Here is a 17,868-nt window from a genome sequence, read left to right as displayed (position 1 = left end):
CCAGGTCCAAATGGTCTCACTGGAGAATTCTACCAAATACTTGAAAAAGCAAATTCCACACAATCTCTTCCAGAAAGTAGAAGAGAACAGAATAATTTCCAAGCCATTTTATGAGGCTAGTATTACCCTGATACCCAAACAAGCAAAGTACAATATAAAGAAAAAACCTACAGATTGATATTTTTCATGAACCTCCTGCAAAAATCCTTAATAAAATATTAGCAAATCAAATTCAGCAATGTATAAAAAAAATGATACATCACAATCAAGTAGGATTTATTCTAAGTATGCAAGGCTGATTCAACATTTGAGAAACAGTGCAATCTATCAATAGTCTAAAGAGGAAAAAATACATCAATCGATACATAAAAATCATTTGAAAATATCCAATACCCATGCACAATAAAAACTCTTAGCAAACTAAGAATAGAAGTAAACTGTTCTTCATAAATAGCATGTACAAAAAACTTACCTCTAACACCATACTAAGGGTGAAAGACCTTAATGTTTTCCTTCTAAGATTGGAAACAAGGCAAGGATGTCCCTCGTGGCTTTATTACAACTCTTTTTCAACATAGTACTGCAAGTTCTAGTCACAGTAATAAGGCAAGAAAATAAAAACTGCCCCTATTGTAGACGACATGATTGTTTATGTAGAAAATCCTAAGACAACACAACAAAAACCTGAATTAATAAGTGAGCTCAGCAAGGTCGTGTAATACAAGTTCAGCATACAAAAGTTGCATTTCTACACACTAACAAGGAAAATGTGGAGCTTGAAATTAAACACCATACCATTTACGATCACTTTAAGGAAAATTAAATAATTAAATTCTTGGGTATAAATTTAACAAAACATGTATAGGATATGTATGCTGAAAATTCTAATGAAATCAAATAAGATCTAAATAGGCATACCGTGTTCAAAGTTTGGAATATTCAACATAATAACAATGTTAATTCTCCCTAAATTGCTTGATAGGTTTAATATAATTCCTATCAAAATCCTGCAAGAGTTTTTGTAGACATAGACAAAACTATTGTGAAATTTATATGGAAAAACAGAGGCCCTAATATAGCCAAAACAATCTTGGAAAAGAAAAAAGAAGAATCACTCTACCCAATATTAAGGGCTGCTACCTAGCTCCAGTAATGAGGACAGTGTGGTAATGGTGGAGTGATAGACACGCAGTTCAATGGAATGGAATAGAGAACCCAGGAATAGACTCACAGACATATACACAACTGATTTTTGACAGAAGGGCAAAAGCAATTGAATGAAGAAACAACAGTATGGTGGTGGAGCAATTGAATATCCACAGGCAAAAAAAAAAAAGAAACCTCAACCCAAACCTCATACATTATACAAAAATTAAATGGATCATGGACTTACATGTAAATTATGAAACTATAAATTTTTTTTTATTGTTGGGGAATCATTGAGGGTACAAAGAACTATAAAACTTTTTAGAAAAAAATCTTTAGGCCCTGGGCGCTAGGTAAAGAGCTCTTTAATTTGGAACCAAAAGCATAATCCATAAATGGAAGCACTGACAAACTGGACCTGATCAATATTAAAAACTTCTGCTCTGTCTGTGAAAGATCCTGTTAAGAGGATAAAAAGATAAGCTGCAGACTGGGAGAAAATATTTCCTAACCACATATCCACCAAAGGCCTAGTATCTAGAGACTATATAAAGAACACTCAACACCAAACATTAAAAAAACAAAAAAATGGACAGACATTTCACCAAAAAAAAAGATATAAGATTGCAAATAAGCACATAAAAAGATGTTCAACATTATTAACCATTGGGAAAATGCAAATCAAAACCACAATGCTATATTACTATATACCTATTAGAATGAATAAAATAAAAAAAAGTGATACCACCAAACTCTGCTGAGGATATAGAAAAACTGGATCACACTTACATTGCTGTTGAGAATGTAAAATGGTATAGCCTCTCTGGAAAACAACATGGCAGTTTCTCAAAAAATTAAACACACCACTACCATATGATCCAGAATTTCACTCCTGGACATTTATCCCAGAGAAATGAAAATCTCATATTCTCATAAAACTTGTGCATGAAGGTTCATAGTGGCTTTATTCATAATAGCTTAAAGCTGTAAACAACCCAGATGTTTTTCAAATAGTGAGTGGTTAAAGAAACTGTGATATATCCATACCACAGAATAGTACCTCAGCAATAAATGAGATGGACTGCGGATACATACAACAATTGGATGAATCCTGAGGGAATTATGCTGGGTGGAAAAGAGAATCTCAAAAGGTGACATACTGTGTGATTCTGTTTACATAACATTCTTGAATTGAGAAAATTATAGAAATGGAGACTAGGTTAGTGGTTGCCAGCAGTTAGGGGTGGGGGTGAGGAGGGTGATGGTTGTGGCTATCAAAGGGCAATGGGAACAATCCTTATGGTGATAGAGCTGTTTTGTATCTTGATTATATCAATGTCAATATCCTGGTTACCACAGTGTACTGTAGTTTGGCATGATGCTACCACTGGGGCAATCTGGGCCTAGAATATATATATAAAAAAAACATTCAACACAGTAAAAACCACAAAATTTTGTAATAAAAATTTATGAAATATTTACAAAATATCCTCTATGTGTTGGCCACCTCTTTGTAAAGTTTTGTGATGAATATTTTGTAAATGAAGTTACATCTAGCTATAATTTCCCATTTTCCCTATGTATGGTGACTTTAGGGGCAACCTTTGTACACCCTGTAGATCTCCCTAGATGATTTCTTACAACTGCATATGAATTTGTGATCACAAAACATTTTAAATTTTAAGTCTTTTACACAAAGTAGCAATAGAGACAAATAAGAGAATCTTCTGAAAGAGAATCATCAGTGTCAATCATGGCCATGAAGAAATAATAGAATGGTCTGGGAGGTGGAACACCACCTGCAAACAAGAAGACCTAAGGGAAATTCTTGGAAGGCTGCCACATGGAACAGGAATTATATGGGTAGAAGTTAACAAAGACAAGACTTCATCTAAATATATGGAAGAACTTTCTATGATACCTCTGCATTAAAGAAAAGTGTTTCCATGACATGTACTTAGTAAGAGGCAAGGTGAAGGTAAGAACGGGACAATTGTTCAACTGAACACAAAAGACTAATATAGCATTTTGTAATTTTCTTCTCCGTGAGGTTGGGGAGAGATAGGAAGGACATCGGGGGAGGTGCTGGGGCATGGTGGAGACAATGACAAGGTTGGCTGTGTGTGCTAACTTCAGCTTGGTTGCTGAGTAAATGCTGGGCTCTTTACTCAACATGGTTTATATTTAGAGGAAGGTATTATTCAAGCCAGAACTCCTATCTTCTGTGTGTCTGACTTAATCAGCAGGGCCCCAGTGAGAGCTAAGAGAATTCAGGAAGATTGCAGTGGGGACAACAGTAAGACGCTGACAAGTGATTCTGAAATGGGCATATTTGCCCTCTCAAAGGCGGTGCCAATAACTGGAATAATTACAGATGAACAGGCACATTAGGAAAATTACTATTATTATGTATTACCAGGTTATGAAGAACACGTGTCCTGTTATAGCCTATGAAAAAAGTCTCAGAACAGAGGTGTTGATCGTTTTCCCCAAGCTTTCCTCTTACCCCACCTGGTCTGTATGTTCTCTAAGATTTCTGCAGAGCCCATTTTCCATTCTTGACCACAAAACAAGATGCATATTGATATCTCTTGGGAAGTTCTTGATTTCTACCAGGGCTGGAATTAGGGCAGGATTTCTTCAAGGATTTAAGCAGGAAGTTTCTGCTCTCTTTTGGGGGATTAGGGGGTGGGGGGTGGGGTGGGAGTGGACTGTGTTATTAATGAAACGCGAAGAGAAGCCAAAGTGCTGTTTGTAAGTCAAGTCCAATTCAGCCTGTGTCAAAATGGCTCACGATGTGCTGCGAAGGACACCATCAAGTAAGTGAAAAGCCAACCCACAGGACAGGAGAAAATATTTGCAAATCACACATTTGATAAGGGACTTATAACCACAATATATAGAGAACTCTCACAACTTGATAATAAAAAGACAAATACCCAATTAAAAAGTGGGCAAAGGCTCTGAATCGATATTATGCCAAAGTTGTTATACAAATGGCACATAAGCACATGACAAGATGTTCAACATCATTAAGCCATCACAGAACTGCACATCAAAACCATAATGAGGTTACCACTTTACACCCACTAGAATGGCGATAATCAAAACGACAATAACAAGTATTGGTGAGGATTTGGAGAAATTAGAGCACTCATATACTGATGGTGGGAATGTTAAATGGTGCAGCTGCTTTGGAAAACAGTGGCAGTTTCTCCAAAGGTTAAACAGAGAATTACCATGTGACCCAGAAATCCTGCTCCTAGGCATATAGCCAAGACAAATGAAAACCTATGTCCACACATTGTATGATTCCATTTACATGAAATGTCCAAAATAGGCAAATCTATAGAGAAGTAGATGAGTGGTTGCCTAGGGCTGGGGATGTTGGGAGGGGGAGGATGGAGAGTGATTTCTAATGGGTACTGAGTTTTTTTGTCAGTGGGAGGTTATGAAAATGTTCTAAAATTGATTGTGGTGATGACCACACAACTCTGTGAATATACTGAAACTATTGAAAACTATTGAATTATACACTCTAAATAGGTGTGAATTGTACCTTAATAAAGCTGTTATTTAAAAAAAAAAAATTCCAAAACGTCGTGACAATGTCCATGGCATTCTACCTTTTAAACACAATGGTGACCTGGTAGTGGTAACACTTTTTCCATATTTGAGTCTAAAATCATGAAGTGTGTGAGATCCACAGTGAAAACTCCCTTTAGGTTCACAGTGTTTCATAGATCTAGCTGGCCTCCTACTTGAAATCTATTTTCCAGGCAAACAATGTTTGTTGCTGTTGCCTACCGGTGCCTTGTCAAGGTCGCAGTGAAAGGCAAGACCGACTGGCCTTTAGGATAGGAATCAGGACGGCCACGTGATTGGCAACCAGGGATGAAGAGAGTGCAAACTGAAGCAACCGTTCATCCCAATCCTGGGTTAAAAACACGTCTGTGTTTAATTTATAACTGGATATTTATATCTAATCAGTGATTTGAAAGAATTTTAACCTGCTTGAAAACTTCAAATTGTTTTCAGAAAAACGAAATTGGGGGGTCCTAATGATGGTCAGGCTTAGAGGGATGCAAAAAAAAAAAAAAAGAGAGAGAGAGAAATTCTGAAATTCCTGCTTCCGCCGTCTCCAGGCTCTGGGCACTGCCTGGAGGAGGCGGCAGGGGGCGCCATCCCGGCCCCTGCCCTGCGGCCCTTTCCAGGCCCCCTGCCCCCGCCGTGTCCGCTAGCCCTGACGTCCCCAGCCCCCGCCTCTTTCTCTGCCGCCTTCAGAGGGCGCCGGGGGTAGCGGCGTCTGACAGTGAGCCGGCCCTTGAGGGTGCAGCAGTCGCTTGCGCGCCGTGGAGCCATTGGTGCGCGCTGGATCTCCCAGCTCCCGCCGCGTCCCGCCCCCCAGGAGCAGGTGCCTGGACTGCGGTGCCAGCCGCTGCAACTTGTAGCTCCTGGCTGATTGCAGCCGCCGGCCACTCGCGCAGAGGTGGGACCGAGCAGGGCACGCCGGACGGTCGCATGGAGAGCTGCGGTGGGACTCCCCGGTCTGGGGCCCATGGGGCGTCAGGAGAGTCCCCTCACTGTCCGCTGCCGCCTGGGGGTGAGGGCGCAGCGGGGTCAGCGGAGCCCGACGGGGCGGCGGCGGGCGCTGCAGTAAGCAGCAGTGGCGGCGGCGAGGTCGGGCCGCGGCGGGCTCTGCGGGCAGTATACGTGTGCGGTGAGAGCTCCCAGAGCGGCGCGGCCGGCGGCCCGGAGGCGGGGGCACGGCAGTGCTTGCTGTGGGCCTGCGAAGCCGAGGGCGCTCATCTCACTTCCGTGCCCTTCGGGGAACTTGACTTCGGGGAGACCGCCGTGCTCGACGCCTTCTACGATGCAGGTGAGGGCCGGTGCCTCCTTCGTCTGCCCTTCACTCCAGCTCTTCTTACCCTCGCACGTGCCGAGCCGTAGTACCCCCCTAAACCCCTCTTTCTCCTGGTTCCCTCCACATCTCTCTCACCCCCTTACGACGGGACCGTCCTACCACTGGACGAGGGAGAAGGTAGGTAACCTACCCTAGGTCTGTACCCTTTTGCAGACCAGAAAACAGAGACTACTGGCATTTAGACCCCTTCATTCTTAAGACTTTTAAAATATTAGATAACCCAAGAAAGGGCCTATAACAAGGCGATGCTAAGCCTCCTCCCCTCCAGTTATCTAACTTTCACTTTCTCACCCCCCCACCCACCCGGCATGAGCCTGGGTCCCAACGCGAGAATCACCAGGGGAGGCCAGGTGTGAGCCGCCACTAGCACTCTGGGAGGTCGAGGCGGGTGGACTGCCCTGAGCTCAGAGGTTGGAGACCAGCCTCAGCCAGAGTGAGACCCCATCTCTACAAAAAAAAAAAAAAAAAAAAAAAGCCGGGCGTTGTGGCGGGCGCCTGTAGTCCCAGTTACTCGGGAGGCTGAGGCAAGAGGATCGCTTCAGCCCGAGTTGGAGGTTGCTGTGAGCTGTGTGATGCCACGGCACTCTCCCGAGGGCCACAAAGTGAGACTGTCTAAGTAAATAAATAATAAAGGAAAAATAAAACTTCAAACTAAGACAATTGAAAGCGAAATAAAAAAAAAAAAAAACACCAGGGGAGCTTTTCAAACTCTCAATGCCCGGACTATGCGGTCTCAGGAATGTTTAATGCTTCCCAGGTGACTCCATTCTGTGGCTAGGAGTGGGAATCAGTGTCTTACGTGTGTTTTTTGGCCTCCTTTTAGAAACAGCTCAATGTTCTTTTGCACACTTTAATTCCTGCCCTCAACACACATGGAGGGCGAGGTGTGACCTATCACCATGTGACAGATATTTTATCCCATAATGCACAGCATTCAGGGGTTCAGGGTAACTATTGCTGGAGCAGGACGCTGATCTCCACGCTCACTGTAACAGGTGTGCCATAAGAATCCAGCCTTCGAAACAGTACTTTGGGTTGGCAAGCATTTCTCTAGGTGTGAAATAATAGTTGCTTGGCTGTTTTCCTCACAATGCCTTTGGTGACAAGCCTTTTGCACTTGAGTGACATTCTTAAGCATTATATGTGAGACCGTAATTACCTGGGAGGACCTGTGCCTCAGTTTCTCCACTGGTCAAAGGGAATAAGAGTGCCTACCCTAAACCTAAAAGCATATGGGAAGGTAAATGGGGCGAGGTGGGTGCTCCACTGAAATAGTAAGCAGGGTTTATTACCATTCATTGTTTGCTGGAGGCAGCACGAATCTGGGGGGGTTTGTTTTATTTGTCCAGAGCAAATCCTTCCCAGCTGAAAGGGTGGGTGTGGGGGGGTCAGGTGTCAGGTTTGTTTAAACAAGTGGCAGCTGGACCTGTTAAACACCCTCCTGACATTTCTGACCATACTAAGTATACGCTTCACATCTTTTTAGAAAAGTTGTTCAGGAGCCCACTTCACCTAGAACCACTTAATTTTTTCTCTATTTCTATTCATTCTGCTCCAAAACTGGAGCTTGAACAGACTCTTCTCTAAATGGTTAAATGTCCCTTTTGCCATTAGGGAGAACGCATTCCTCCTGCCCACTGGTGCTAACTCAGAGAAACTCACGTGCTGTGGCTTTGCTTTTCTGAGTCTCTGTGTTTGTACACACGCGTGTGGAGCAAATGTTCACCTGCTAGTGGGGTCCCTTCTAACAGGCTGGGGGTGAAGGTTCAGACATTGACACTCAGGCCTTCAGTCCCAGAGCTATACAACAGGTGTATCACCTTTGCTCACTCTGGGTCCAGACTGCCTCAAATTTGGGGCTGCACCAGGAGCCTCATTTGGTTCACTTGGCCCCGGTCTTTAGTCAATTACTTCTCTTATAATTAATTAAACTAGTTTCATGCGTTTGAAAAGGTGTATGCACAACTCCACTAAGTAGGTGTATGGATTAAACTGACTCCTGTCTCACATGCATATGAATGTCACCCAAGTGCCAAATGGCTTGTCACCAAAGGAACTGTAAGGAAAACGGCTCCCTTCCTGGTCTCTTGTATCTTTTGGCATTGCCACCAAAAAGAAGGCCGGGCACGATGGCTCACGCCTGTAATCCTAGCACTCTGGGAGGCCGAGGCAGGTGAAGTGCTTGTGCTCAGGTTCGAGACCAGCCTGAACAAGAGCAAGACCCCTGTCTCTAGTGGCATTGTGGTGGATGCCTTTAGTCCCAGTTACTTGGGAGGCTGAGGCAAGAGGAGCACTTGAGCCCAAGAGTTTGAGGTTGCTGTGAACCATGACACCATGGCACTCTACCAAAGGTGACAAAGTGAGACTCTGTCTCTAAAAAAAGAACTGTCATTTTGGCATGTTAAAGTTCTAAAAGCAGGCCGTCCAATTTGGTAGCCACTAACCACGTGTGGCTATTTAAAGGCAAATCAGTTGGCGGCGCCTGTACTCAGTGGGTAGGGTGCTGGCCACATGCACCAGGACTGGTGGGTTCGAACCCAGCTGGGCCTGCTAAAACAAAAAAATAGCCAGGCGTTGTGGTGGGCGCCTGTAGGCCCAGCTACTTGGGAGGCTGAGGCAAGAGAATCGTTTGAGCCCAAAAGTTTGAGGTTGCTGTGAACTGTGACCCCGTGGCTGTCTACCGAGGGCAATAAAGTGAAACTCTGTCTCAATAAAAAAAAAAAAGGCAAATTAGTTAAAATACAATCAAAATAGTTCCTTAGTTGCACTAAGTACATTCAAAGTACTGGGGAAACACAGGTGGCCCCTGTATGGGACAGCAAAGATATAGCAGTTGGTTCTCAACCTTCCCAATGCCATGACCCTTTAATACAGTTCCTCATGTTGTGGTGAGCCCCGACCATAAAATTATTTTCATTGCTACTTGATTTTATGGTCGGGGCTCACCACAACATGAGGAACTGTATTAAAGGGTCATGGCATTGGGAAGGTTGCGAACCACTGATACAGAGTGTTTTCCTCATCACAGAAGGCCGATAGACCTTCTGTCTAGGGGGATGTTCTAGAAAAAGGCTTGTGAGGGAGGGCAGCTATTGAACTACCTCAAGTGTGTTTTAAAGGCGACCCTAGATGTGACATTGAAGCACTTCCTGTCTCCCGTCCTCATAGGGAGTCAGAGCTGGGTTTGATGGTGGTGGTGGTTTTCCATCTCCTTGTACTGTTTTTGGGAGTCCTGTGTGGGTCTAAATCTTGAGGCTGTTCATCTCCAGTGCCTGGGTGATTCAGTGAGCTGCAGAAAGCTGCAGGTAGTCTAAGCAGGGACAGTGGATGTTGCTGTGAAAGGACACTATCACGGGCCTGAGGGGCAGGGCAAAACCCATGTGATTGTAGCAAAATACAAGTAACAAAATTTACCATTTTAATCGTGTTTTAAATGTTCATTTCAGTGGTGTAACATTCACACTGTTATGCCACCATCACCAATATCCATCTCCAGAACTTTTCAAAAAAGGCTTTCCAGTGGTTTTTAACAGCAAACTTGAGCATACAGACTTCCTGTAGGTCCCCCGGCCCCCTCCGACACAACCTCCCCCACTGTCAACATCCCCCACCAGAGTGGTGCAGGTGCTAGAATCGATGAACCTAGACGCATGTTGACATGTCATTGCCTAAAGCCCTCAGTTTACACTAGGGTTCAGCCTTGGTGCTGTGAATTTTGTGTTTGGATGAATGTATGGCCTGTGTCCACCATTCCATGGAGTGTTCTCACTGCCCTCCCGTGCCTCTGTGCTCCGCCTAGTCAACCGTTGGGTTTTATCCTCCCAAACTGAAGCCCTGTACCCATTAAAAAATAACCCCAAAATAAAAAATACCCATTTTTCCACTTCCCCTCAGCTTCTGGTAAGCAGCATTTACTCTGTTCCTATGAATCTGCCTTTGTTCTAGATATTTCGTGTAAGTGGAATCGCATGGTATGCGTCCTTGTGTGGCTGGCTTAGTTCACTTAGCCTAATGTCATCAAGGTTCACCTGTGTTGTAGTGCATCAGAAGTTAGTCCTTCGGAATGCGAATATTCCATCCTTTGGATATACCACATAATGTCTGGCCATGTATTCCCTGCTGAGCATTTGGGCTGCTTCCTCCATTGGCTATTGTGAATCATTCAGCTATGAACATGGTGTTCAAATATCTGAATCCTTGCTTTCACTTCTTCTGGGTGTGTATACCCCGCAGGTGGAATCACTGGGGTCATATGATAATCCTATGTTTAATTTGAGAAACATAGGATTATTTTGCTTTTAGTGGAGGTGATGGTCATCTATGTGTGCCCTTAGCAGGACTATATTTCTGAATTTTATTTATTTTGAGCATCTATAATTCATCTCCAAAGACTAGAATCTTGAATTCAGGAGAACTATCAACTTGTGCAAGTGAGGGCCAATTGCCTAGTTACTTCCAGTATTTGGAGAACAAAATGTGTCTTTTATTTTTTTCTCTTAGAAAAAACCCTTCTTCTGGATCTGCCTTGACTCCCTTTGTTTAATTGCCCATCTCTCTGCTTTTACTGAATTCCTAGTCATGACCTCAGCTGCCATATTGTGTGTTTGGACTGGATGGACTTGGGTGACCACCTCCACTTTTTTCACCTGCAGGCTATGTCTCCCTCCTGGAGGTTCTCAGAGCTTGTCAACACATTAAAATTAAGACCTCCTACAGGGAGGACACTGTGTGACTTTGTCTTGTGCTTTCTCAGAGGTTGTGACTCTATTGGAAACTCTGTTCTCCCAGGATGCTATGATTGAATACCCTTAATGTAGTGGCAAATCTTAAAATGAGATCTGGACGGGCAGACTACATTTATCTCCCAGGAGGACATTGTTTTCTTTATTCTTCTGTTTGGTGGTTAGTCAATGACCAGTCTAAGCCAGGGCCTCTACTTAGATGCTAATCAGCATCTTTCTCAAGTTAGCTATTAACTGCTTAAATGATAAGAACAGCCCCTTTGATCAAGCACTGTCAGTAACTCCCCTGAGGCACAAGTAGTCTTCCCAAACCTGGTGTGTCTGGCTTTGCCTAACTTCTTTCCTCTGTGAACCTCACTCAAACGTTACTTTCTGCTCCAGGGCCCTACTTCTGATTCTTTTCCGTTTTGTTCACTTCGATTTTAAAAGTTGCAGTGTGTTGCCACCTACAACAGGGGATACTTGTGTTTCCTGAACACTGATAAAAAGACCAAGACCAGGGCTCCAGTCTCCAGATTAGTCCTTTGGCTTTGCTGTATTTGATGATCCTCTTTTCTGGCTGGCTTGTAGGAGAGTCAGTGGGGGATACAAAGTGTGGTGGAGATAGCTGGTGACCAAGTTGTGCTCCTAGTTGTTGCTAAGAACCGATGACTACATTTTCCAATGTCCCTTGAGTCTAAGTGGGACGTACAACACTTCTGGCCGATGGAATGTGAGTAGAAGAGATGTCCGTCACTTCTGGGCCAAGGTGTTGGCATATCTAGTAGGCCTTCCTCTATTCTCCCATCCCTTTCCATGGTCTCTATGGGAACATTGGAGTTTCCACGTAAAATATGGTGGGAGGTGCAAGATGGAAGGTGCTCCAATCCTTGAGTTACTCTTTGCAGGATCGCTGTTGGAACATCTGCTTTGGATTTTGTGTAAACAAAAGAAAAGTGTTTATTTGGTCAGGTTACTGGAATTTGGATTGATTGTTATAGTGATAAGAGAGTGCAGCTTAGGTTATGAAAATCTAGCCCAACTGCTAGAAGCTTATCTCTAGAGAGTCCACGCCATGGATCATCTCGTGTCATGGGTCATCACTGTTCATAATAGATGCCAATCGTGGGCCCCCACACTATGCTGCTTTGGGCTAAGAAAACAGAAATGAGGTGCTTGGGCCATCGGGTTAATACTGGTGATGGGGGGTGGGGTTGGAGGAGATATTTTATCTTCTTTCATAGTTTCACCAGTTTTGGAGGCTAGGTAACTTTTTCCTTTTGTAATAAATGATGCTGTTGTGATTCTGTTAATTTTTATCCAACAGTGATTTTGGACTTTCTATAAAAATAAGACACATAATGGTTTAAAATAAGGCTATCTCTAGTCATCTTTGTTGCCTTCTATGTGGATTATGTGAGAACCCTTTTTCCTGAACCCTTTTTTTTTATTTCAAATTAATATGAGGGAACAAATTTTTGGGTTACATTGTTCTCACTTCCAAGGTAAAGTTCAAGTTGTAGGAGAGCCCCTCACCAAAGGGGGCCATGCTAAATACCTTCGCATTGTGCACATTAGGTGAGATCCCATCAAATGTCCTCCGCCTCCTCCCTCCCCTCTTACCTCTTCCCCTTGCTAGACTATATTTGTGTTTTATCATTCATATGAGTGTATAAGTGTTTATATGTTAGTTTCATAAAAGTATTGCATACACTGAATACTTTTTTTTTCCATTCTTGAGATACTTTACTAAGAATGTGTTCCAACTCCACCCAAGTAAACATAAAAGATGCAAAGTCTCTATCTTTTCATATCTGAATAGTTTTTCATCGTATACATATAATTTGTTAATCTGTTCATAGGTCGATGGGTATTTGGGTTGCTTCCATGATGTGGCAATTATGAATTGAGCTGTAGTAAACATTCTGGAGCAAATGTGTTTGTGGTAAAATGATTTTTGTTCGTTTGGGTAGATACCTAATAGGATTGGGGGATCAAATGGAAGGTCAACTTTTAGTTCTTTGAGAATTCCCCATATTGCTTTCCAAGGAGGTTGTATTAGTTTGCAATCCCACTAGCAGTGTAGAAGTGTTCCCTTCTCTCCACATCCACACCACCAAAACTATAAATCTATAATCAAAACTGCATGGTACTGGCACAAAAATGGAGACATAGATCTATGGAATAGAATAGAGAATCTAGAGATGAACCCAGCCACGTATCATCATTTGATCTTTGGTAAGCCTAACAAAAACATTCACTGGGGAAAAGAATCCCTATTTAACAAATGGTGCTGGAAGAACTGGTTAGTCACTTGTAGAAAACTGAAACTGAACCAATACTTCTCACCATTGATAAAAATTGATTCTTGCTGGATTTAAATTTAAGACATGAAACAATAAAAATTCTAGAAGAGAGTGTGGGGGAAATGCTTGAAAACTTTGGCCTGGAAAAATATTTTATAAAGAAGACCTCCCTGGCAATTGCAGCAACAGCAAAAATACATAAGTGGGACATGATCAAGCTAAAAAGCTTCTGCATAGCTAAGGGTACTACAGCCAAAGCAAACAGACAGCCTTCAGAATGGGAGAAGACTTCTGCATGTTATGAATCTGACAGAGGGCTGATAACTCAACCTCATTTCTGTGAGGGCAAGAGTCTTGAACAGAAACTTCTCGGAAGGTGCCAAACAAATGGCCAACAAACACATGTAAAAATGCTCATCTTTAATCATCAGAAAAATACTAATCAAAACCACTCGGAGATATCACCTAACTCCAGTAAGATTAGCCCACATTGCAAAGTCCTGGACTCGTCATTAGCTTGATGCATCAGGTGGCAGACATTGCTCACGAAACCCTCATATATTCTTCCACATTTCCTGGCCAACCTTTGGCCGCTCGTGCCCAGGCTGGTCAATGCAATGTGAATGACAGCAATAGGATTGCTTTGGGCCAAGTGAGTTAGATGATGCACCTCCTCCATTGCTGTTTCTGTTGTGGCAAACTTAAAGATGATGTGTTTAGGTTGGTAGTTAAAGCCCTGAAATTTGGGGGATTTGTCTATGGTAGCAGCAGAGCCTAGCCCAGCCTGAATAATACAGCTTGCCATGTATTCTGCTGGAAATGCCTAAATGTAGCTCTTGGTTCAGCTCGCTTTCGTGGGCTCAGTCCACACATGTATGTATTTACTCCTACTCAAAAGATGCCTTAAGACTTCTTATAATTTGCTGGACACTCTCTCATCATTCTGGAAAATGCATACAGTTCAAAGATGGTCCTGTGGGGTACCTGGGTTCAATGGGTGTGGAATGATGAAACAGGCAGCCCTATGATTCAGTGCCAAAATTGTATGTGGCATCCCCACGTGGTCAGGAGATGGGCCAAATTTATTTCTAGCAGAGTATAAGGACAATAGTTAATTGAGACATTATCTTCCCTAAGGTAAGCAAACATTGATGAGTAAAATCATCCACCCAGCAGTTTATGTCAGAAACCTAGGAGTCAGTCTTGATTCCACGGTCTCCCTCATTGCCAAATCCAGTTAATTACATCCATCATGGTTCTCCAGTCTGCCTGCTTCTCGCTATGTGCCCTGCTACCACGTTCATTCAAGCCCCATCGTCTCTCATCTGAGTTACCGCCAACAGCTTTTTAACTGGTCTCTCAAAGCTGGGCCAATCATGATGTGTTCAAATCCACATTGTCTGCCAAGAAGCCACTGTATCCTGGTTTCTGTCCCCTCCCTTACCTGCAGTCTTCCTCTGGCCAAAACCTGTTCAGCTTTCACATCTGAATTCTTCAAGGAAGCCTTCACAGATTCCTCTTTCTCCCAGCTGGCTTTTACATGCTGAGGTTTTCTTTCCTAGCAGGCAACACAACTGTGATTAAATCATTATTGATTTAATGATCTTTTGCCAGAGAGCAAACTCTTCAGTGGCAGGGAGCCAGAAGCAGTTTTCTTTGCTACTGTTTGACTGATCCTAGGAATATCTACCCAGCTTCTTTTAAGAATAACTAACAGTGGGCATGGGTAACACTTTGCTTGTTGTGTTGACGTGAAGCAAAGCATGTTTGGTGCCCACAACAGAAATTCAGAATGTAGTGTCCTGTGGCAACCATGTTGAAAATGGTGTCCAGGCCATAGAGATAGTGCTCTTATTTTATGAAGAATAAGATACATCCTAATGATACATTTACAGGTCTGAACCTTTCTACTCACCAGTGCATATCTAACAGAAGAGACTAGAAAAACTCACGCTGGGCATGCTGTAATGGAAACCGTGGTTTTAGTTGTGTGGTGAGAATACGGCTTCTTTTTCTTTGGGCTTGTCTATATTGTATGTTATTTTCTAGAATAGAAGTATGATTTTGCTTTAAACAAGTACAGTAGGAGATGAAGGATGGGGCTAGAACTCAGAAAGCTGCTTCCTCTCTCCCTTCTCCCTCCCTGCTGGAGTGAGTGGCTTAGTGAGCTCAAGCCGGGCAGCAATGACTTCAATTCCAGGGACCAGGCCACATGAACCCCTCTAGGGCTGGGGAACCTGCAGCCTCACAGCCACATGTGGCCCTTCAGATTCCCACATGTGGTCCCTTGCCTGATTCCAAACTTCACGAACAATCCCTTTGTTCCATCAAAAGGTCACACCCAAGGTTCCAGAAGGCCACATGTATCTGCAAGGCTGCACATTCCCCACCCCTGTGTAGCCCAGCCCCAACTGTCTTCTGTTGGACCTGACCACTGGCTTGCCCGTGGGGGCCCTTGCCTGAGTCTCCCTCCTTTCTATGCTGCTGTTAGTGCTATTGACTCAGCATTGAGCCTGGAACTTTCCTCAATTCTTAGTCATGTGGGCCTACTTTGAAAGAAGCATTGAACCTGCAGCATTTAATGGAGACATTACATTTGAACCTTGAGTGCATTTTAGGGTAGATAGACATTTGTGAGCTGGTCAACTAGGTATTGTTACTAGGGTGAAGTGCATTTTCAGTTCCCACCAGTCAACTTCTGAACATCATTTTGGAATATAAGCCATAAACTTTTTCCAAAGCCTTCTGTGTATTCGGCTTTGAGATAGATACTGTTTAAATCGTGAGTCAAATAATGTAGTTGAGATAGGGCTGAAATTTTACAGAGTAGACTGGAAAATTCTTCTTTTTTGGGGGGAGAGGACAGAGTCTCACTCTATTGCCCTTGGTAGAGTGTGTGGCGTCACAGCTCACAGCAATCTCCAGCTCTTGGGCTTAGGCGATTCTCTTGCCTCAGCCTCCCAAGTAGCTGGGACTACAGGCGCCCGCCACAACACCCGACTAGTTTTTGGTTGTAGTTGTCATTGCTGTTTAGCAGGCCCCGGCTGGGCTTGAACCCCCAGCCTTGTTGTATGTGGCTGGCGCCCTACTCACTGAGCCACAGACACCGCCCCATGGAAAAATTCTTGCTTTCCAGTACCTTGCACAGGTTTTGAGCTATTGGGTGTGACATGACTTGGCAGAAATGCCTGATGGTTGTTGGGGCTTGGTTGTAGAGGTGGGGGTGGGGACCGCAGAGCAGAATGGAGTTGAGTCCAGGGCTTTGGCAGGAGGTAGAGCTCATTTAGGAATCCGGGCTTCAGGAGACTAACCTGGGGGCCAGGCAGAGACACAGGGGAGGCGAAAGAGAAAGTGCAGAGAGGCAGAAGCACTTGACCTTGATAACTTAAAAAAAATTTTTATATCATGGAAAATTTCAAGTACATACTGTTACCCAGCTCTGACAAGTATTAACATTCTGCCATCTCACTTCTTATCTACCCCGTTCCCCACCCATCCTTAAAACTTAGTTTTGAACATTTTAAATGTAAAAGGTACATATGTTGAAGCACACAAATCTCAGTTGTACAACTTGGAGAAATGACTGAACCCGTCTAACCCAAACCCCTATCACAGTATAGAACTTTTTTTTTGAGACAGAGTCTCATTTTGTCACCCTCAATAGAGTATTGTGACATTGTAACTCACAGCAACCTTCAACTCTTGGCCTCTTGACTCAGCCTCCCGAGTAGCTGGGACTACAGGCACCCACCACAATGCTTGGCTATTTTTAGAGACTGGGTCTCACTCTTGCTCAGACTGGTCTCAAACTCCTGAGCTCAGGCAGTCTTCCTGCCTCAGCCTCCCAGAGTGCTAGGATTATAGGTGTGAGCCACTGTACCTGGCCAGTATATATAACATTTCTATCTTCCCAGAAAGTTCCTTCATGTCCCCGCTTCCCTCAATCCTCCCTTCACCCCATTCTTGACCCCATACCAGGCTTTACCTATTGTCCTCTGCTTTGGATTAGAGCTACCTTTTCTAAAGTTCTATGTAAATGGAGTCGCCCGGTGTATACTCTAGTGCCTGACTTCATTTGTCCAACATGACATTTGTGAGCTTCATCCATATTGTATGCATCAGTAATTTGTTCCTTTTAATGTAAGTCTGATTGCACAGTTCATTTAGCCTTTCTCCTATTGATGAACATTCCCGGGGTGGGGCTCTTGCTGTGAACATTTGTATGTGAGTCTTTCTGTGGACCAATGTTTTTATTCCTCTTGGGCAGCTACCTAAGAGAATGGTAGGGTCAAAGGTTAGACGGATGCTAAAATCGATAAGAAACTTTCACCCCTTTTTCTGAAGCGGTTAAACCATTTTATATTCCCAATACCGATCCATACGCGACAGTTCCGTTGGCTTTACATCCTCATCAAAACTTTTATCTTTTCAAGTTACAAAGTCACAAAGTCTATCTAGTAGTAGACGTAGTGGTTTCTCCTTGTGGTTTTAATTCGCCTTTCCCTCATGAGTAATGATGTTGAGTACCTCTCCATGTGCTTTTTGAACATGCAAGTATCTTCCTTTGTGAGATGTCCATTCAAGTCATTTACCCATCTAATTGGGTGGTCTGTCATCTTCCTACCAAATTATGAGAGTTCTTTATATATTCTGGATTTAAGTGTGCTTTCTCAGAAAGATGTTCTGTGAACATTTGCTCCCAGACACTGGCTTGCTTCTTTGTCTACTTAATGGTGGCTTTTGATGAGCAGAAGCTTTTCATTTTGAAGTC

At 43.4% G+C, this 17,868-nt stretch overlaps 1 protein-coding gene across 1 annotated transcript in view; it reads left to right on the top strand.

Moving 5' to 3' along the window:
* The first annotated feature begins 5,586 nt into the window (after positions 1-5,586).
* The window catches only part of MAP3K15 (mitogen-activated protein kinase kinase kinase 15), a 157,096-nt gene continuing 144,814 nt past the window's right edge, over positions 5,587-17,868 (top strand). Inside the window, exon 1 of the mRNA XM_053578963.1 lies at positions 5,587-6,025. Coding sequence (XP_053434938.1) covers positions 5,668-6,025 — 358 coding nt within the window. The 5' untranslated portion in view covers positions 5,587-5,667. The remainder of the gene's footprint in view (positions 6,026-17,868) is intronic.

This window comes from Nycticebus coucang, chromosome X (assembly GCF_027406575.1).
Source record: "Nycticebus coucang isolate mNycCou1 chromosome X, mNycCou1.pri, whole genome shotgun sequence".
NCBI lineage: Eukaryota > Metazoa > Chordata > Mammalia > Primates > Lorisidae > Nycticebus > Nycticebus coucang.
This window is presented reverse-complemented; position numbering and strand designations above follow the sequence as displayed.